Source organism: Thermothelomyces thermophilus, chromosome 4 (assembly GCF_000226095.1).
Source record: "Thermothelomyces thermophilus ATCC 42464 chromosome 4, complete sequence".
NCBI lineage: Eukaryota > Fungi > Ascomycota > Sordariomycetes > Sordariales > Chaetomiaceae > Thermothelomyces > Thermothelomyces thermophilus.
In genome coordinates this window covers 2,988,122-3,009,463 of record NC_016475.1, presented here as the reverse complement: position 1 = coordinate 3,009,463, position 21,342 = coordinate 2,988,122, and the positions used below count along the sequence as shown (strand labels likewise).

Sequence of the window (21,342 nt, the reverse complement as noted above, 5' to 3'; positions counted from 1 at the left end):
CTTTCCATTCTATCCGGACACGCATAGTGAAGCCGGTGATTCGTCGGTCTACCCGAGATGGCGAGGGCGGCCCTCGAGAGACAAGTAAAGACGGAGCGGAAAAGGGATCTAGACGGAAGGAACACAACGTCTCCCCCGGACGATCCCCCTATGAACGGCGCCAGAATCCAGCACAAGGGAAACAAGACGTCGGTCGTCCATCATCCGGGAAGAAATGGGACGACAGAGTCTGGTCGCCCCGAGGGGGGAGACGACCGTTGTGGGGAACAACACTATTACAGCAAGGCCGGAGGCCTCGCCGCACCTCGTGTCGATCGTCATTCCTCCGCTGGATCCGACGCTTCATCCGGTTCCGAGCACGCAGAAAACAGAGAGGGGGTTTGACCTGCCCCGTTCGGAACGTCACGTACTTCAGCAAAACCGTCGTCACCACCACACCAGACGAACAAGATTCTCGATATATTCCACCTTAGAACCGATCTTTTTTTTTGTTCTTTTTTTTTTCTCTTTCTACATAGGACATGGGTGCATCACGGAATCTCTCGGATGACAATATGGTGACACATCATAGAAAGGCACAAGAAAGTTTTGGAGCATGCAAAAAGGATCGGTTGGCGTTTTGGCGTTTCTGCAGCGGACCTTTTGTTCAGGGGGGAAAGAGAAAAATATAATACTCGAATGTGAGGAGGAACAGACTGAAGAGGCTATTAAGGGTGGTCTTGTTGGGCAAGGCACGATGGTGTCGAATAAACAACTACATGACAGACTATGTGCAGCAGAGGAGATAGAGGCTGGTATGACTTTTGTTCTAGAGGAAGAAAAAGGGGGGGGGGGGGGGGGGCGCTCGGTCTGAGTCAGGATTGGTCACAAAGTCAGCAGCATTCTTAAATGCGGTAGCTCTCGGGGGATTTGATAGGCGAGCATGCCGGCTCGTTGGACCAAAAGCACCACGGATCTGGAGCCAATAACGATACTCATTCTGCCGTGGGTCGCGCACAATCACTTCCTGTAGTGACTATAGACTGATGATGGCTTGACAGATGTCAACCAGTCCAGTAGGCATCATCATATACGACGGCTACGAGGAGGAAATCGTGGAGGCCTGGCTGTGCTGTTCTTCTGCCTTTGTCCTCCTTGATGTTGCCTCCAATTCATTGTACCCGCGCCAAGCAAGGACACAGCGAGTAACAATTTAGGTATCTACCTGAGATCCTAGTGATACAGACATACCTCCCCCCCTTAAGAAGTCGTCTTCTTCCAGTGCACCTTGACGCCACCCCAGCTGTGCTCTGAATACTCGGCTTGCACCTTCTGGCAAGTCTTCAGACCCCAGTCCGTCACCCCGACCATCAGGCTGCTCTCAAACATGAATGCGCAGCTACCCTCTCCCACCTTGGCCGGCTTCAGCTCCGCGTTCCTCGCGCCCTCGTAGCTGTCTACGTCCGGCCCATGCCCGCTCATGACGTTGTGCAAGCTGGCACCCCCGGGCACGAACCCGCCCTTTCCGCCCTTCTTGGCGTCATACGCGCCCTGAATGAGACCCATGAACTCGCTCATTGTGTTGCGGTGGTACCACGGCGGACGGAAGGTGTCCTCGCCGACCAACCACCGCGGCGGGAAGATGACAAAGTCCGCGACCGACGTGCCGGGGTGGTCTGACGGCGCCGACAAGACGGTGAAGATGCTCGGATCCGGATGGTCGTACGAGATGGTGCCGATGGTGTTGAACCGCCCGAGATCGTACTTGTACGGGTAGTAGTTGCCGTGCCAGGCCACCACGTCAAACGGGGTGTGCCGCTGCACCGCCCGATACAACGCGTTGTTAAACTTGCCCGTCACCACGTACTCGTTGGGCCCATCAAACGCCGTCTCCCCGCAGTCCTCATCGAAGCTCGCGACGGGCGCCTGGAAGTCCCTCGCGTTCGCCAGCCCGTTGGACCCGATCGGCCCCAGCTCCGGCAGCACGAACCGGCCCTGGAACAGCTCCAGCGCGTACCCCCTCGCCGGCTTGCCCTCCTCGGCCAGCCGCACCTGGTACCTGACCCCGCGGGGGATCACGCAGATCTCCATCGGCCGGACGAGCAGCCAGCCCATCTCGGTCCGGATGTCCAGCGCCCCCTCCTGCGGCACCAGCAGCAGCTCGCCGTCGGCCGAGTAGAACGCCTCCCTCTCGCCCATCGACCGGCCCGCCGCGTACACGTACATGGCGCACCCCTGCTTGACGGTCGGGTCACCCGCTCCCGCGAGCAGGTGCAGCCCGCTCACGAAATCCGCCTCCGGATCGTGGTCGAACGGGTCCCAGCGCAGCTGGTTCGGGATGTGATGCAACTTGCGGAACGGCTCGCCCCCGAGACCGAGCGACTCGTTGGGCGCGGGCGCGGGCGTGAAGGGAGGGTGAGAGCACGCGGGCAGGATGCGGTAGAGCCACGACTGCTTGTTCTCGCGGCGCGGCGCGGTGAAGGCGGTGCCGGAGAGCTTCTCGGCGTAGAGCCCTAGCGGTGGCTTCTGCGGCGAGTTTTGGCCTGTGGGTAGAGCGCCGGGAACAGCTTCGGTTCTGATTGTCGAGCGGGGTTAGTGGTGGTCATGGTTAGTATTTGCGGGGGGAGGGGGGGGGTGGAGGAAAGAGAGAGAGGGGATTGAGGACAGGAGTGTGAAGAGAGGGAGAAAGAACAATCAATCGATGGAAGAAGGAGCGTACTCAAAGTAACAATCGAAGCCATTCTGGTACTTATACTTCTCCTTCAGAGCAAAATTTGTAACCGGCATCTTGAACGGTAGCTCGAGTCCAAAAGCGGCGAAGGCACAGTAGTGATTAGTTAGTTGATGGTCGAATTCGTACCTCCAGGACGTTATTTCAAGTTGGAGAACTGGGAAGCGGCTGGAGAACTGAGGAGGCGGGACTATGTATTGAACTCATTCTACCAATTCCGAGGGGCCGGATCCTCCCGCTTATTATTGCACATCCGGTTCACTCGGACCCGTTGTGCGGTCATCGACTTCGATCCTGCAGTCGGGAAGCTTCGTCGAGCTTGCCAATTCCGCGCGTGACGGCACGGCACGCCGCTGCGGGGCCGAAGATAGCCGCCGGTATGCGACCTTCAGTATCCGTCAACACTTAAAACCATCCGGGCTCCATACCTGAACCCTGCCCCGACCTGCAGGAGGGGGACCGGCACCATTTCCACAACTCATGCCGAGAGAAGTGTCAGACTGGGCAACTAAAGTAGTAGTAGTAATAGCTCGATTACCATGATGAAATGCTGGGCGTCGAAGCAGCTGCAGGTCCGGCATGCAGCAATCCCCACTCCGCTCCATCGGCTGCTGTTCTGGGGTCAATCCGTACCCTCCCAAGTTCACCTCGCCGCTGACCTCGGGATCAGCTGCGTTGTGCATTCATGAATAATGCGCAACATGAGCAACCCAACTTCATCAAGGGAGTTTCGACGTCACCATATCACCACACATCTTGGAACAGAATTGGGGACAAGGCAGCTGGATTGACGGGGAAATACATAAACCGGACGACCTATGACGACCATCCTATCCCGTCACCGACTCCGATCCCCTGCGGATGATGGCTCAAAGAACCAAGTTTGATGAGCCGGCTGTGTGTCCCAGCACATACAACAACCGAAGTATCAGCCCCGTTCCGAACGCAGGATCCCAGTCTACCGAATCGATTTTGGACAGCCCGAGACAAGCCAAACACCGAACCGAAGGAGGAATTGTCGGAAGACGTGCATTATGAGTCGTTCACTACTCATCACCACCCTTGTTCTTCTTTTTCTTACTTGAGGAAGCCACGCCGGCGTCCTTCCGCAGGTGCACAATCAGACGGGTCCATGACTCCTCCTTGTCCCACTCGAACCCTGCCAGGTACGGTAGGTCAAGCTCGTCATCGGCCTGCACGACACGTTAGACAATGGCGAGCCAACCACTGCTGCGCATGGCAGACACTCACCCTCTTCTTGAACTGCTTGTGGATGGCATCCAGGGCGTCCTTGATGGTGACGCCCTTGAGGTTCCGTGCTGTTACCTCCAATCCCAGCGGGAAGTGCAAGTCAATCTTCTTGACCGGTGGTGTCGTGAGCATCTTCTTGAGAATCTCCTTGTCCTCTATTGTTGTAGGCGACGTGTTAATCTTCCTGGGGTAGGGGTTAGAGGTGTCCAGCCGAACATTACCCGGGCTTGGGCTGAACTTACCACCCCGTGGCTTGCGTCTCCTTGGCGATTTGCAGCTCAATTCCCTGGGCCTCTGCGACGAGGGGATTGTGAATTAGCAATTGCCGGGTACTCTGGAACTAGGGAAGGTGCGATGCAGACAGGACAAAAGAGGTAACTTACCCAGGTCGTTGATGTTCATAACCCCGTTCGCGCTCGAGCTGGCCCGGCGGTGCTTGGCTTCTTTCTGCTCCTTGGGGGGTACATCGATGCCTTGAACGGCAGAGTCGACCTTGGTGAGTGGCTCGGACATGTTGCTTGCGTGGTGTGCTGGAAGCTGAGTGTATTAGGTGGATTGACAAGTCCCTGCGGGCAACGGGACCGAGTGAGCAAGCCAGGATCAGGCGAGCAAGAGGCAGGTGGTCTGATTCTATCAACCTACGTTTAGAGACTTGAGATGGACCAGGGAATGGGCGTTTTGTTTTCGAATTGATGGTTTACGATGGATTTCGTTGGACGGAAGACCGATGAGGGGAAAGGAGAGGAGAAGCCCAAAGAGGGGGTCGGAGGTGGCCTTTATTAAGAGGCGGCCGGCCGGGCAATGGGCAGATCAGCCATCTTTGCTGCATCGTTCCTGCGACTGTTTCGTCAGACCGGGCGGGGTAATGTCAGGAGAGCTCCCTGGTAGGTTGCGGGCAGCGGCAGTGATCACGTTGACTGGCTCACGGGATCGCGTGACGAGTACATCATGATGGCACGACCTCGCAGGCGAGCCCTGCGTGGCTTAAACAGGCCAAGGTACCTGGCCCGAGCGTCCTGCAGCCAGCGCTAACAGCCCAGCCCAAGCCAGAATCTGGGGTAATCTGGGGTACCGGGGTGCCCGACCCACTGCGGGCAACCAGCGCTTGTGCACCGCGTAAGGCCTCAACAAGACATCAGTTAGTATCGATGCCGAGATTCAGTTGGCAATTACATACGTCTAACTTTTCCAATGCTTATTTTGAGTTTCTTGTAGTTATGCAGCTGGTGGAAGTTAGGACAGGAACCTTGAGTGACAAGCAATCCGGCCGGGCCGGGAAGGTGCCCGCTGCACGATCAGTGGGGCAAAGGTGGGGTATCCCGAGCAGGAGCGAACTCCAACAGAGTATTCGATCAAAAAAGGCAAGTCCTCCCCCACCATCCTTTGTAGCTTGCAATGCATCTCCTTTTTTGCAATGGATTTTGCTTCGCGAGTGCTAATGCCTTGTGAAGGACTATGTGGTTGGTTCAAACCTGTTGTTTTGATCCATCTAGTCCACGTTGCAGGCATACAAATACCCGACTAGTGACTATTGATTCTCCGGACTGAGGCAGTGGTGGACGGCAGCTGTCTAGCTCCAGGCAGGAAGCGGGGAGACGGGAGCTCGGAAATCCTATCAATTGAGCCCGTTCTGGAACCGTTAATCGACCCCTCGCCCAGAGCAAGCCACCCCAGCCCCTCACGCTCCTGACTCGAAGCTGGAGCTTGAACTGGCCGATACCGTAATGGACCACATTGAAAGTTGCTGCATAGCTGGGCTGAACAACAATTTTATCGTACAACCGTTCTTGGATTTCTTCTTGGTACCCGAGGGACAATGTTTGACGATAAGTGCATAGCGCAACATATACCTGTTGAAGATGTCATAGGTAGATTTCGCTACCAGTCTGTTTCTCGGCTTGTGCTAGTTCTGTCACCGCCAGCCATTCTTCCGAGGTGAAGGTTCCGAGAGTTGGCAGTGCTAGCCGACGAAAGAAAGCCAGCGGGCATCTAGGCGGTTTTGCTCGAGTGCGGATTCAAGATATTAGTCTTTCTAATCTTTCGTTAAATTTTTCGGCTTCAACTATAAATTCGTACATCCTAGGTATAAACGCCCAATGCCGTATCAAAGAACTTCTGTGTCACATCGAGAACTAGTGTAACTCGACTCCTCCGCTTCGATGTGGGAAATTATTCTTCGCTCGTAATCCGTCCGGTCAACCCCGCGAGTTCGCGCTGACAACTGAACAGCTATGGGTGTCGATGTCATCGGGAGCTTGTATTCCCGCACCTATGTTATTTACAAAGTCTCACTTGTTCAATTTCTTGTCTGATATATGTAGCACAAAATTACATTTGACCAGGCATCAGACAGGCTGATCTCTTTGACGGGACTATTGACCACACCTTGAGTTGATATCGTCACAACGCACTGAAGATAGGCTTTAACGGAGGTTGCCAGATTTTAGACTAGAAACTCGCCGCAGTTCAGCTGAATTAGACGACAGACGTTTTGATGCGCGTACCTTCGGTAATCACAGAAATTCTTGAGTATGGTCGGAGCTAGCTCCACATGACAGCTACAATTGAGGAAGAGGTTCGATTAACCCATCGGGAGTCAGTTGGATGTCCGGCTCTAATTAGACGTCACAGGCCGTGAACAGAGACTTCTGAAACCGAGGTTAAGGTTTGAAGACGCTTGCTGACATGCCACGGCATATAGAGAACTTGAATTTAGCAAGTAGGGGTTTAACAGAGACGTATAGAAAATTTCGGACGATTCTTTTAACCGCAAAGGATGATGGAAATGAAGCGAGAATCAGTAGTTTGACTAGCAGGCGGTTCTGGTGTTGGCAGCCCTTACTCAATGTCGTAGCATGTGCGTGGATGGATGATGTGATACGGAATCGGTAAGACACTTCCAATTGAGACTCGAGGGTGAACTACCTCGGCTTTTGAAAACCCCGGAAGATGATAAGCAGTGCCGAAACTAGGTTAGATATCTTCAGTGAAACTTCGAGGTACACTAATTAGTTGACGTCTTTTTAGGGGAATGTTGAACCAGTGGGAGAATGAATCTGACCGCATCGTTGAATTGGCAATCCCGGGCTGTTGCTACCTTGTAACAACTCATCGCTTCGATGGGTTACCAAGACAGAAACAGTGCATGTTGCATTCCATCGCTGTTTCGTAAAGCCAAAAATGAAAGACCACTGGCAAAGTGGAATTACTCCGTTAGAGACGTAGGGTTATCAATTTGACTTTAGATTGATGAATGACAAGATGTGACTTGAAGTACGAAGCCACGAAGGAAATAAGCTAAAAAGCTTCAGACAGCGTGCGAGAAGTCTATTTGATTAATATCTGGTATTATCTGGTGTACCAGGATTCCGGCCATGGCTCGCAAGACAACAATCTCATCTTCAAACCAACTTGATGCTCATGCCAAAAATGACGTGCTTCATCATCAATCTTGGTTCATCATTCGTGACCCATTTCTCATGACTCATGAACACCCTGCCGAAAGTCAAGGGTCAAGAAAACGAAAAATGCAGACCACAAAACCCACAACGCCTCAATAATGCAGTCCAAATCTCCAAGTGATCAACACCTCCCCAACCGCCCAACTCTCCCGCCCCGGCTCTCGTGTAAGAATTCAGGCCTTTTCATGTCGTTCATCGTGTCGCTCGTCGACTCGTGAGAATCCCTCCACTCCAAACCTTCTCGTGTTTTTAATTCCCCTTTTATAACGGGGTCCTCCGCAGATGATCACCACCTAGAGAGTACCAACCCACCTACTGGGAGCAGCCAGGGTGGAAGAAGTCCGAGTCGTGACTCCGCCGGCGACCGGCGAGCCGCGACGACGCCACGGCCCCAAGCAGCCCGCGCAGGGCGACGCCCAGCACCATGAGGGCCTCGACGCTCAGCAGGCCGATCCAGATGTTGTTGAGGAGCTGGTCCTCGCTTTGTTGTGCGAGGAGGCCGAAGAGGCTAATGTCGAGCATCTTCCTCTTCTTTAGATGTTCTCCAGTTTAGATTGGACCGTCGTATTATAATAGTAGGAGGAAGGGGCCAAGGAGATGTGAGTTGCGGTCCGGCGGTGTTGAGTCGGGCCGTGGATGGTCGGTGATCAGAATGGTGTTGAGGGGGGGGCGCCAAGCACAGGTGAGGATACTTTGAAGAAACTTAAGGATGATTGTGACTGAATGTCTCCCGGTATTTGCTTGGTGCCGTCGAGCGAAGGAGACTGGCGGTGAGGGAAGAAAATTTCTGGGAGCGTCGGCAAGAAGCGTAATTGATCCGCCCAGGGCATGCACTCGGTTCGGTAATTACAGGGGAACTGGGATGTGGATATCCCCTTGCGGCAACAGCTCTTGGAGTCGCCGTTCGAGCCCGCGATATGAGGCCGAAACGTAGTTGAGGTGCCTACTGTCGGAGAAGAGAGTTGAGGTTTCAAGTTGCGCAAAAGTCGAGCGGGTGTGCGAGTGATGTGGCTGGGGTCGCTCTAGACCCCTGTGGGAAAACCCACAACTCCCAATGCGGTGAAGCTAAAATAGAGTGGAAGGGCACACCGCCATTGAGAAATTGAGGACACAAATGCGAAGGACCAGTTGAAGTAGGTTGGTATTGAGCGGGAAGGAGCATGGACGAGCGGCTGCTCAAGAAAAGAACACGGTGGAAACTGGTGACGGTAATTAAGAGCAATTATTCTCCGCCCTCTGATTCTTGGAACACTCTCGAGAGTGATAATAACTCGGTTGGCTGGTGCTCCGAGTTGCCACCATCCTCGCAGCGCGAAATGACTGGGTATGCTTGGGTGCGGCAAAACGTGCCCCGGATTTTCGCTTGTGTTGTGCAAGTGTGACAGATTAACTTGAGGCCAACCTGGCTAATTACCGAGTCTGGAATCGACACTAATATGGGCTTCATGAAGCTCGGAATAACTCTCGAGAGCTGTCCATGGAGCGGCAAGATTGGGGCTTGGCACGATCGGCTGATTGCCGGATTTCTATTTTCGTCTCTGTGGGGGATCTAACTGATAATTAGTGATTACTGTACGGATTATTGAAAACTCGCTCTGAACTTACATTATATTCGTCCTAGTGTTGCCTTCAAGGTTTCCATTCCAGTGGTTCTTGAGTTCTAGCCGGCTCAGCTCTTAGACACATCGTACTGATAAGGTCGCAGATCTCAAGTGCTGAGCAGTAGCGACCCATATGAATTGAAAACTGAAGCCATCGTTTCAATCCCGTCTTGACAGAAAAAGGTTGAGGTGCCTCAAGCCCATAAGTACCCGAGGTACGCTTATTGGTGGAACGAGTGATGAAATTGCGGCCGGAACAGAGGGGAACAGACCAGGCAATGAATTCTAATAGAGCACCAAAAAGGCAGGGTGCCCGCGGAGATAATGGACTTCTTGGCACACCTTTGGCTGTCTTAACTCAATTTGAGCTAACCACTCGAGTCTTATCTATGACTGATGCCTAGGTTAGTCCATAGAACAGTGGCAAGGCAGCAGCGGGGCTGTTCATTCACAGCGTTGAAATCATTTCTTTGATGGGGTCAATGCCAAACACCCTCTATCTCGCGCCCAGAGCTAATTAGGTCGGAGTGTCCTCAAAGTTTCTAGGCACCTTTAATTAACCACTTCTTTGTGTCTAGTAAGTATGTATGTACAGTACAGTACATACAATTGGTTCAATAAAGAGGAAAGGCAACTATATTGAATGATTAATTAATTATTAGGTCCTCTAACCTTCTGTAATTACATTAGTGACAGCGCTAGCGCACGTCCTCGTTTTGTATGTACTGACGGTAGATGCGTTGCCGCGCGCTTGTAATTATCCATCCCATCGCTCAGCACACACATTTATTGAATCAGGCCCCTGAGATGAGATTACCAGCAAATACTCTCTGCAACCTCAGCGACGAAGGAGCGACGACACCACCACCGTTTCACCGATACGCACCTCCCACCAGTTTCCCAACTCCGTATCCCGACCACAAGCATTGGGTTCTCTCTCCTCCTCCTCCTCCTCGGCATTCTCCTCGTCCGGGTCCCACAAGCAGATGACCTCTGAATTGGCTGGATTTTGAGCCATTATCTTGGCGTATTCGCTCGGCAGGAGCTCGTTTGCCTCAAGGGCTTCCCACACCATGTCCGCCATGTAACGACCATAATGGTGGGCCAATCTGTCATCTGTGTGCGGTTCACAGTTAGCATGGCGACCGACCGATAAAAGCTTTGCTTGCTCAACAACGGGTTTTATGGACGTGAGTTCCGGCCACTGCCACGAACTGCTGCCACCAGCTGCTGCTCTCCGCCCTCTTGCCAAACAGCTAAACGGGTACGGAAACAGCCAAGGAATAACTCACAACAACCCGATGACTGAATCAAGCGTGAGGTTTAAGCCAAAAACAAAAAAAAAAAAACTAAAAACGAAATGATTACCCACAAATCCGCTTCTTGCCCTCCCGAAAAGCCTCCATAAACCCCGCCACCCCTTTCTCAAACTCCACCCTTCCCAGCAGAACCCCCCTGACGGGCCGCTCCGCCGGCTGCTGTTGCTGCTGCTGCTGCTGCTGCTGCTCTTCAAGCTGCTGCTCCCGCGATCCGGACCCCCCAGCTGCTGCTGGCGCCGCCGCCGCCGCCGCCACCACCGCCCGCCGCTTGCGCGCGCAAAAGTCCGCCACCCGGCCGTCGGCCTCCCGCTCGAGCCGGCCCAGCTCGTCCTCGGCCCGCCGCGTCATGGCCTGTAGCACCGTGTCGGCGCACCCGTCTCCTGGTAGCGGGAACGGCTGGGTCGGGTACCGCGGCGCGGGCCGGCGCGGACGGCGGCGGCGCCGGTCGTCATTGTCCCAGACGTCGTTGTTGTTGCTGTTGTTGCTGTTGTTGTTGGTGGTGGTATAGAGAGGAGCCGGGGGCTCGATGCCCATGGTGAGGTAGTGGGCGCGCGTCGGAACTCGCTGCTGGTCGGTTGGGTACTCTGAGTAGGGGGGCGGGGCTGAGGAAAGGGGGAAGTCGTTGGTGAACCCCGCGATGGTGTGTTGGTGGGGATCGCATAAGCGCATTGTTACTTTGTGGGAGAAGGTGGAAAAGATCAAAGGTATGGTCCGATCACGTCATGTATGGGAAGCGAGGAACTGAACTTCTTTTGGTATCTTCCAACCCGTCAGTAGCGGCTGGGCTTCTGATAAGTGACGAGAACGAGTGGTGGTCCAGGGGTTAAAGCCGTCAAGCTCAAAGAACGTCTGGCCCGATCTGGTGCTTGAGCTGTATTACCTGCCAGAAGATGGCTCGTTTTATACAGTCTGGTGGGAACTCAGTGACCCGCCGCGGAGACACAGACGCTAGCGACGACAGACAGAGCGTTCGTAAAGGTCTCGTTCGTGTCCTCGGATGTGGCGAATGAGCTCTGGGAATGGCGGGATGGCAGGTTGTTCGTCGTGCAACAAAACAAACCAGCCTCTGTCGGTGTCAGAGCCTCAGATCGGCCTTTACAAGAGATCTGTTCACAAGAAGGTCCAAGCAAAGATCCCTTGACAGAGCTCGTATCTAGTATACAACAGCTGACGTGGTGTCCCTTGTCCTTGATCTCCAGTAGGATCCAGAGATATTACAAAGTCCAGCATCGTTCCACTTTCCCTGGTCGGCCCAGCCTAAAGCGCGAGATCTCCTAGTGTAAGGCGCTGGTGGTCACTTGGACAAGGCTTGTACGTACGAAGGGGATAAACATGTAAGCAGGGGAGATATATAATCAACTCCCACTGCACGATTCTTGTCCCCAAGCGCACGTACTCGGGATCAGGTGACTGCGTACCGCCTCCTTTGCCTCGAGTATGCACGCGCATGTACCCTCGATGACCACATGTTTATGCGTGCTAACATCATCAGTGGAGGTTATAGACAGGATCTCGGATCTGTCTGTCATACCTGTCTGTCATGGCCATGAAGCCTGTTGCCTATAATAGCAGTAGCGACACGATGAACTCGAGTACTTTGGACCCGTGACCTCGCGGGGCTGTGACTTCAGTTCTTGCTGACGACCTGTAAGAGGGTGGCTGAAGAAGCGATCATCGTTTACAGCGAGAATTCTTTCATGCCGCCTCACATATCATCGTGTGTTGGGGAAGTATATACCTCCCGGCGATGACCGCATGAACCTTCGCATATTAATCACGCAATGGTGCGCCTACACAATGGCGACAGTGAGAGCCACGAATTTCCCAAGCAGCGTGATGCCGCATTCGGTGGATGTCCGCTGTTACCGAAGAACCCTCTTTCAAGGCCGAGTATAGGCTATTCGTATCAGATTGAACGCATATATATATGTCAACCCCATAATTACCCCATGAAACGTCACATCCATTTGCCGACCAAAGTCAAGCAGGGACCAGCATGACGTCCACAAATCGACACGCGGGAACGAGCAAGGCCCGACGATTACCAAGCAGGGGACGTCGATCGTGGGGCGCTGTGCAGGATTGAATGTGCGACCATTGTTGCATCAGTGCATGCATGCATGGAATGATATGGGGACCGTTGGTCCCTCGACATCATGCTGCAGCTTGGCCACCTAAGAGTAAATTTATATCCGGCCACCCACCCGCCCACCAGACACAACATTTGCCATGTAGCAGTCTCGACACACAATTATTGGACGATCCCTTGGGAGATTGGACCACTGCAGTCCCCCCAATCTTTGTCTCTTCATCCGAATTTCCGCGAGGGTAAAAAGGAGAAAAAATATTGATGGAGCTGGGCGGGGACCGAGCAACGGAATTGCGCTTTCGTTTTTCTCGCAAATCGGCAAGCATCGCTTCTCGACCAAAGTACCACAGCACAGAGCTACGAAATCCGAACAGAGCACATGCAGAGCCAAGACCGCTTCGGCTCCCTACCATACTTGGTTAGAGCCCCGAGCGGCGGGGGCAGCATGGCATTCCCACTAATCTGGGACTGAAGCGGACTTATTGGGGTGAATTAGCCCGGCTGACGCGAAGTAGGGTAGTGCGTAGTGAAAGACGATACACCACAAGGACGAGTAGCTTGTTATATGAAGGCAACACACTAGTTGTATAGAACATCGTTAGCTCTACATTGGCGTTGGGTAGAAGGCGGCTGAGACGGCATACGCAGCGAAAAAAACCTCGGGCAAACCCAGGAGCTCCGTAATGTGCCGATGTTGCGTAGCGAAGTTCTCTAACGTTGTATGAACAGTATGTTACATACACTCGGAGGTGGAGTGGAAGCGTCGTGATCTGGGCTCAGGCCCCCAACCACGCTGTAGACTTGTGGTAGTGTAATCCGTAGAGTGCTGGAGAGTCCGTGTGGCGGCCAAAGGAGTTGCCCCCGAGCCGGTTCCGGCCGGCCAGAATCGCAGGGTTCTTCTCCGGTGAGGCGGGGAAATAAGAGGCTTTTTTTCGGCACGAGGTGAATGCCTTGCAGTGACCGGTCGTGGCTAGCCACGTTTTGCTGCAAGGCCCAGGCCATTTCAAGGTTAGCATGGCCGGTTAAGAGTCCAACTTGGAATGGTTGCATGCTTCGGGCCGTTTCCCCAAACTCTGCGGCCATTCTGCAGCCAAGGTGCCATGTTTTTCACCTGCGGAGATTTGCGCTGCACTCCGCACTATTGTGCACTTTCTCTTCGATGACGACGGGTTAGAAAACGACGTCAGACAGAGGATGGCAACTCGAAAAGGGAAAATGCCCTGAAAAATTGGGCAATCACAACTCCGCATTTGTGACTGCTTCGGGCAAGAACTCTCTCGGTCCGAGCAATCAAAAGGCGCGACTCGCTGCACAACCGGGGAACTTTGGATGCTGACTGCATTCAAACCCCCCCGCCCCACCAGGTCAGGCCAGTGTCTGCTGGAGGCAAGATCTATGGGAAGGCAAGTGACGCTGTGATTTCGGAGAGAACGGCCCTACCACTAAGATGGGACGTCGGAACGCTACTGAGGTCCCATGGGGTTGGCGGCCCACAGAACAGATTACACACACTACAGATTACACTAGTGCGCTGTAGCGTCGATACACGAGAGTTCCAGACTGCTGGCCGAAGAAGAAGCCAGTCAGTTTGCCGCAAGACTCACGTTCCCAGGGACAGGCCGGGGGGGGGGCTCGGTGGGCGATGAAGCGACTCCAGGTTCCACGGCTCCACCTGCACAGGCACCGGGCTGGGGCCCCATGGTTAGGGTATCGGGTTGGGTGCCGCCAAGCGAGGATCACGGCAAGGATGGCCTGTGATGGCCATGACTGGATGCGGTGGAAAGAGCCACCAGGAGGGGAACACCATCGCTTCTCGCTAGCAATTATTGGCTGCCCTTCCGTTCTAGCCTGAAAGCCGCCAAATGAGGGGGGAGAGAGGCTGCGACCAACAAGCAGCTAAAAGCGATATTTTCCTACTTCGAACACAGTACAAGTTGAGCCTCCCCCAGCTCAACCCCAGTCTAGCGCAGCCTGGGAACCTGATCAGGGACTGGATCAGGTTCTGCTCTCTCGTTCTTCTTCCCTTTGCACGCAGGGTCGCCCTCATCATACCCCTCCTGCTGCTGCGTTGAAAGCCTGCCAAACTCGCGGGCTGTCATCCTGCGTGTTCCCGCGCGCGCCTTCGTCTTAGCTGGAAATAGTTAACCGCCGTTGAAGATCTTTCGACAAAGTGTGGAGGGGGCTATCAGGGTTCGACGGACCCTTCCCGCTGATCCACAGCCACGAGCGCCGATCTCCCTCCGCCCGAGTCAAGGCGGGCGGTCACTATCGAAAGCAAACCGGTCAGCGGTCCCGAACTTTTAGAAGTTCTTTGCACGCTCCATTTGTTTGCACCATCACCGCCACCACCATCACCACAATAACGACGACGACGCAAAGATGGAGCCGCACGCCTATACCACGGACGAGATGGACGATATGGCGTAAGCTTGCAATCCGAACCCCACGGCTGGAGGTTCTCGCGCTGAGCTGCGCTGCGAGGCACATTGGAGTCGGCTAACACGAAGCACCAGGGAGAGGCTGAGCCGCTTGAGCTCGGGAACGTCCAACATGTCGCGCCATGTGCCATCACTGACTTCATCCATGGACGAACGATACGACAGCCGGCGCAGGGTCCCGTCGGGCGGCGTGGCCCCGCCTCCCACTCCTGACTCGCCACGCTATCTCGGCCAGGACGACGTCTTCCGCATACCGACCTACGACCCGGCCGCGCGACCTGGCATGGCGCTACCGATGCAGCCTCCCGTGGCACCGAGAACCCCGGCGTTCCACAGAAAAGATTCGTACACGTCAGAAAGACGCCCGTCCAAGGGCTCATCAGCCGGCTACAGCCTGTACCCCGCAGCGCCCACGCCCAGACCTACCAAGCCGCTGCCGCCGTTGCCCATGCTGAATCGCCAAACCTCACGCCGTTCGTCATCGCAGCCGTCGCTAGAAGAATCCGACATCGGATCCGGCGACACCTCCCGGTATTCGCAGTCGTCGAGGGGGAGCACGCTGGAGCGCGTGCCCACATCCGGCAGCGCCACGCCGTCGTCGGGTGCCGCCGGGTTCAGCCCAATTCCCCCAATGGTCAGCGAGTTCCGTGCGCGGCCCCCACAAATGCAACCACAGGGTGCACAGCACGGGCCCCTGTCTGTCTCGCTAGTGCCCTGGAAGCAACTCATGGCAACCAACGACAAGCCGCTCAAAGAGCCGGCCGTCTACTACTTTGACATCTCCACCACGTCTGCGACCCTTGCCAGCAAGCATGGCAATAACATCATCAGGATATGGTCCGTCGGCAGTGGCGAGGTGCAGAACAGCCTCAAGGTATCCTGCTACACCAACGCTCAGCCGCGGTCCCGCGAGTACTTTGTCCGCAGCCACGCCATCCTGTCGGAGCCCTCCAATTTGATCGCCGTCGCCACCGGCTTTGGCGACACCCTCGAAATATGGGACTGGGGCAAGAAGAAGAAGCTCCAATCGATCGTTTCGGCCAACCGCTGGGCCGCCGTCCGCTCCAACGTGATGGAGGCCGGCTGGTGCCCGCTCGTGACCTACAATGGTGATGCAGACACACTCGACCTGTACGCGGCCACGCACAACCCCAAGAAACCCTTCAAGAAGACGCGGTCCATCGAGCTCCGCAAGGCGCCTGGCCTCCCGCTCATCCCCAAATACCCGGAACTCGCCTTCTCCGCCACGGGACCCCTCCTCGTCACCGCCTCGGGTCCGCGGCCGCCCCGGCCGGGCCACCCCCCACCCGAGCGCGAGACCCTGCTGACGGCGTGGGAGATCCACGACGGGGCTCCCGTTTCAAACACCCCTTACAAGGTGGTCGCCCCCTGGCAGCACGCCGAGCTGGACACGGCCCTGCCGTCGGGACTGGCCACCTACGGCTCGGTGGCCGTCTCGATCTGGATCCCGGCGTCGTACCGCGCCGTGCCCATCCCGCCCGACCGCGCCAGCGCCACGGGCCGCGGCGGCTTCAACCTCGCCCCCGTCCCCGTCCACCACAGGTACGTCCTCGTCTGGGACTTTTCGGCATCGTCGACCAAGACATTCCGCATCCCGAACGCTACCTCGTGCGTCTCGCCCGACTGCCGCTTCGTCGCGTACTGCGACGCCTCGGGTGTCGAGAGTGGGGCGCGTGGATGCCTGGCGCTGCTGGACGCCATGACGGGGCGACAGTTGTGGTGCTGGCCCGATCCCGAGGCCGGCCTGCTGGACGCCACGGGGGATGGGTCCAAGGTGCAGGCGGCGCTGGGGGACCTGAGCAAGATCACGGAGATGTGCTTCTCGGCGGACGGCGGGTTCCTGTTTATTGGCGATTCAGACGGGAAAATTGCCGTGTTCGAGGTTCGGGAAGGGGGCGGAGATGGGGTGAGTTTGAAGGGATTCAGGTGACTGTCTGTCTGTCTGTCTGTCTAGTCTAGCGAGGTGAATATGGCAAGTGTTTGTTTTAAGTTTAATGGCTGGTGGTAGTTGGGAATTATGGATGGGGTTTGCGGGAAGAGGGATAGGGAATATGATCAGGTCTGGAAAGGCGCTAGGTCCGATACTGGCTGGATTGGGTATGTATGTACGAATGGCGTGGAGTTGGAGTTTTCTGGAAGGTCGGATGCGGCGTCGAGTCGGGGAGACCCACACAACCTGAGGCGCCCGATATTCACAGTACCTTAGTTGTAATACCATACACTCACAGGTCAGGACGGTTACCTATACACTATGTATACCCCCAGCGTCAACATTCAATCTCCTTAACAAACAAGCTCAATATTTCGAAGCAGCACTCGATTTTACGTACTTTTTCTATATCCAAAAAAGCTTCAATCAATTCAAACTTCTTATTAATAAAAACTATAATTAACCCTGACCCTAGCCATGACCCTTGATTAACTGCTGACACTGACCCTAACCGCTGACCCTAAACCTAACCGCTAGCTGAGAGGTTCTAGCCATTTCTAGTATAGTGGTGTGCCTAACTCTACGGCGGGTGTGGCTGGAAGGAAGTCTCGGGCCTAAACGTTCTATGTGGATACCTGATAGAAGATGGTGGTTCCGATAGATGGAAGAAAAGGTTGTAGTATTGTAAATAGTTCAAAAGTGCGATGTCACCTTCTGATGGAAGATGGTGGTTCCAATAGATGGAAGAATGTTGTAGTATTGTAAATAGTTCAAAAGTGCGATGCCTCCTTCCTACGTTTGCTGGCCCTGTGGCTCCGTATAAGTAGAGGATAGGAACAAAGAACCCTCCGTTTGCCAGCCCGTTTGCCAGATCCACAGGGCTTATCTTATCTAACCGTACATAAACGCGTCCGTAGACAAACGAACTGTATCAATACCCCTTTTTGGCACTATCAAGTACTATGTAAGCGCCCAGGAAGTGCGAACATGACGTTTTACCGAAATATCCGAGGCATCATCATATCTACAGAGTAGTGTTTGCCCTACATTATGGGTCCAAGCTCCAAGAACTAACACAAAGCTGATGAGTCCTTACTTACAAGTATCACGTTACTATGGTCGGGTCCTTCGGGACCTGACTCGACTTACGAGGCGCTGGCTCGTGAAGGCATTCCAGAAGCAATGCATGCGTTCGAGCTAAGATAGCCAAGACGGACGAGAGAGCAGAGAGCAAGAGGTACTTGTCTTCCGTATCCACGTGTTCAGACGTATATTATACAGAAAAAGTCGTCTAGAGGGTCCGGGGAAGGGGGGGTTGGGTGTTTCTGGGGGAGGAGAAGGGGGGGGCCGGAGGGGAGAATAGGGAGTAATAGTTGCCGGCAGAAATGACGAAGGCTCAATTGGTGACGCGAATAGACAGCAGAGCTGGGGTAGACTGCTGAACCAAATAACCTTTCTTTTTCGTTCTTTTGAAGGGAAGGAGAGGAGGGGTGGGTGGTTCCAGGTTTTTCGAGGGTCGATGCGGTAGATGGCATAATGAAGCGTGTATAGCGCTCTTTAGGCGTCTCTCCAGGGTTAAAATAAGACCTTGATAGTCAAATATCAGGTAGGTCAGGTAGGTAATGTATGATGATATGAAGTTGGTAAGTACCTAGCGTCGAGACTCCCGCAGACCTCAACGTCCCATTGGTCTTTTGTTAGGGTCAAGGTCCACGTTATTAGCAGTCTTGATTGCCAGCTCCTTATGTTGATTGCTACTTGGCCCGCCAAGTGAATGCTCAATGACCGACTTTTGTAAAGTTCCTAGTGTCGAGGATACTTTGGGCCACGTATAATACCTAAACGATCGTGTCAAGCCCTAGAGCTTCCGAGTCAAGTAGGTAATATAGGTGCAACTTGATATTTAGAAGCGATAAGCTTAGGAGTCGGTAGGAAGAAGAGGCGAATCGACGAACGACAAAGTTCCAAAACCCCTATAACACTCTACAGTCAACCCCAACTTTTGTCTATCTCTATATAGTTAAGCTTTTTTCTCTCTTTTTCCCCTTGTCTCTTTCACACCCCGCTTTTTGATGTTGTTATTGTTGTTATTGTTGTTATTATTGTTGTTATTGTTATTGTTATTGTTATTATTGTTATTATTATTATTATTGTTGTTATTGTTGTTATTATTATTGTTATTACTATTGTTATTGTTATTGTTGTTGTTGTTGTTATTATTGTTGTTGTTATTATTGTTGTTGTTATTGTTATTATTGTTGTTGTTGTTATTGTTGTTGTTATTGTTGTTGTTATTGTTGTTGTTATTGTTATTACTGTATTCCGATCAAAGGGAAGGGTAGCTGGAAAATCCTAGATTGAATATCGCAAAATTGGTAGCAAAGGTAGTAATTGTGTATGCTACCGCCCAATGGCAATCCAACTAATAGTCTCGTCCTTAAGCTTGAGCGTGAAGGTCGCTTACGACTTGGGGCTGGTCAAGTGTTAGTATCGGGGTAGTAGGAAGGCGAAAGGAGACGAGGGGAGGCTAGGCAGCGGCTAAGGGCTGCTACTCAAGAGCAAGGACAATGTGGAGGAAGAGATGAATCACCGTGGCATAGCAAGAGTGGAGGAGGGGTGACGGTCGATGGGACTAGAAACAAGGGGACTAACGGGGAACGGGACAATGGGAAGAGGGGAATAAGCTGGTAGTAAGAGAGCTTGTAACAAGAGGAACACAAAAGGGAAAAGATAGGGGCACGAAAAGCAAGTGAAAACATAAATACCGTAGGCAAGTCGTCGTGGTACAGCTCCTGCTAGGTTGGGTTGGCATCGTCACCAGTGGATAAGGGCATAGCGCCAGTGTCCTCACTCCGGGAAGGACCAGCGACCTCGACCTCGAAGTCCGGAGACGGTGACCAGCCGTGAACCGAAACTTTGTGTGGGCCGACCCTTGAGGATACGGGCTCGAATTGCGGGCGCTCAGGTACCCTGCGATGACTGCCGTCGGCGGTTTTCTTTCCCATCAGTTTGCCATTGTGCCTAAGAGACTCGTTGCTCTCCGCAACCCATTCGCTGTTCACATCATCCTTGCCATTGTTCTCGACCACTGATTTCAGCGGACGGCCTGGTGTGAGTGTCTCGCCGTGACCACCGAGGGACCATGAACCCAAAAAGGGGCACAACTTACCCCTGTAACCCCAGTTCCGAATTATCTCCTCTACGGTGGGAGGACGGCTACCCCGGTCCCACATGTGGCACCGAGCGTTTCGGGCCGAGAAGTGTCGGGCCAGCTGGGTGCGATTTCCGTACATCCTTAGCGGGTCCTTTTCGAAATGGTGTTCTATTCGCTGGCTGTCGCAACGGACGACAAAGAAGCCAGGTCCTAGTGGTGGGTATTGGAACATGAAGTCTAGTCCTTCGACCTCATATTTCATGATGGTTCGCACGCCGGCCTGCGAGAAAATTGTATATACATCGTCAGTATGAGAAGGTACTTGTATTAGAAGACACCGCAGCCGACGGTAGCAGTGTGTCAGGGCATTTGAACGGAGAGAAGTACCGTAGCGCGATTGTTCTCTAACCCCAGAGTAGGATTATCGTATAGGTTACGGTTTCGGCGTGTCCTCCGGTGTCGGGAACGGGGAGATGTGTGCTGGTAATAGTGGTTGAGTGCTTGTGATATCTGTAATGGAACCGTGATAACAATTAACTTCACCTCTAGTGAGAACTATCCCCCCTATATCAGACCAAACCAAAAAAAAAAAAAAAGAAAAAAATGCAGGGAAAAAAAGGAGGAGAAAATAGACGATAGCATATGACTTGCCCCGGAGGTACCTCCATCATTGTCTCGGTCGGGTGGATGTTCACGGTGATGGTCTTGCGAGGCATCAGCGCCCCCCGGTTCATTGGTCAAATCGATACTATGAGGGGCGTTGCTTCGAACAGATGGACAGAGAGATGGACCGGGATCGTGACCGTTCTGAAAGTCATCGAAGATGAGTTGTAAGAGTTTGCGAAGGGTGCGCTCTGCGTCTGGCGCTGGCGGAGCGTCACTCGGCAGGCTTCCAGGCTCATGTGTGATCCTTCGAGTCCAGAATTTCCAGAATCTGGAGTGGTGTGTCAGGATCTCCTCTATAAGGGGTCTAATTCCCGCTATAGTCCGACGATTGATGTGGTTGCCAAGGAAGTTGGTCCATATCTGATGCTGGGTATTGTTGACACGGCAAACGTGAAGAGTACTCTCCATGTACGGTCCGTACTGGTTGTCGTCCTCTGAGTCGCCCATATTGTCGAGTTTCAGTAGGAAGCCGGGCACTAGCGTAGAACGAGCGGAAGTGAACGAGGAGAGAAAGAGAAGATTCACTAAACGGAAAACGAGAGCAGCACTATAACTCGAGTCTATACCTAGTATATAAGGTTTCCCTAGATAAAGACCTATTAGTTATAATTAGAGCCGATGAAATCTCTATTAGCTATAAGGATATGTTCTATTATGCTCTTCTATACTACAAAGAGTTCCTTTTTGCCGTCGAAAGGTTAT

General features: G+C 53.5%; 5 protein-coding genes across 5 annotated transcripts; 1 reads left to right on the top strand and 4 right to left on the bottom strand.

Moving 5' to 3' along the window:
- Positions 1-1,217: 1,217 nt before the first annotated feature.
- Positions 1,218-3,026, bottom strand: MYCTH_2307086 (uncharacterized protein). The gene is made up of 2 exons (XM_003664302.1): positions 2,699-3,026; positions 1,218-2,554 (listed from the first exon to the last, which is right to left on the bottom strand). Exons 1-2 carry the CDS (start codon positions 2,764-2,766, stop codon positions 1,240-1,242), a joined length of 1,383 nt encoding a protein of 460 aa, XP_003664350.1. The 5' UTR covers positions 2,767-3,026; the 3' UTR covers positions 1,218-1,239.
- Positions 3,027-3,479: 453 nt separating this feature from the next.
- On the bottom strand, positions 3,480-4,674 carry MYCTH_2315630 (uncharacterized protein). Its single transcript, XM_003664301.1, has 5 exons — positions 4,604-4,674; positions 4,345-4,527; positions 4,204-4,255; positions 3,962-4,145; positions 3,480-3,903 (listed from the first exon to the last, which is right to left on the bottom strand). The coding sequence occupies exons 2-5, from the start codon at positions 4,472-4,474 to the stop codon at positions 3,757-3,759; spliced, it is 513 nt and encodes a 170-aa protein (XP_003664349.1). The 5' UTR covers positions 4,475-4,527; positions 4,604-4,674; the 3' UTR covers positions 3,480-3,756.
- A 2,954-nt stretch (positions 4,675-7,628) lies between these two features.
- On the bottom strand, positions 7,629-8,038 carry MYCTH_2307080 (uncharacterized protein). Its single transcript, XM_003664300.1, has one exon. The coding sequence runs from the start codon at positions 7,942-7,944 to the stop codon at positions 7,735-7,737; it is 210 nt and encodes a 69-aa protein (XP_003664348.1). The 5' UTR covers positions 7,945-8,038; the 3' UTR covers positions 7,629-7,734.
- A 6,480-nt stretch (positions 8,039-14,518) lies between these two features.
- Positions 14,519-16,820, top strand: MYCTH_82189 (uncharacterized protein; the record flags this gene model as incomplete). The annotated part of the gene is made up of 2 exons (XM_003664299.1): positions 14,519-14,854; positions 14,945-16,820. The coding sequence occupies exons 1-2, from the start codon at positions 14,811-14,813 to the stop codon at positions 16,818-16,820; spliced, it is 1,920 nt and encodes a 639-aa protein (XP_003664347.1). The 5' UTR covers positions 14,519-14,810.
- Positions 16,821-19,615: 2,795 nt separating this feature from the next.
- On the bottom strand, positions 19,616-20,236 carry MYCTH_2111332 (uncharacterized protein; the record flags this gene model as incomplete). The annotated part of the gene is made up of 2 exons (XM_003664298.1): positions 19,616-19,926; positions 19,990-20,236. 2 exons carry the CDS (start codon positions 20,234-20,236, stop codon positions 19,616-19,618), a joined length of 558 nt encoding a protein of 185 aa, XP_003664346.1.
- Between the last annotated feature and the right edge of the window lie 1,106 nt (positions 20,237-21,342).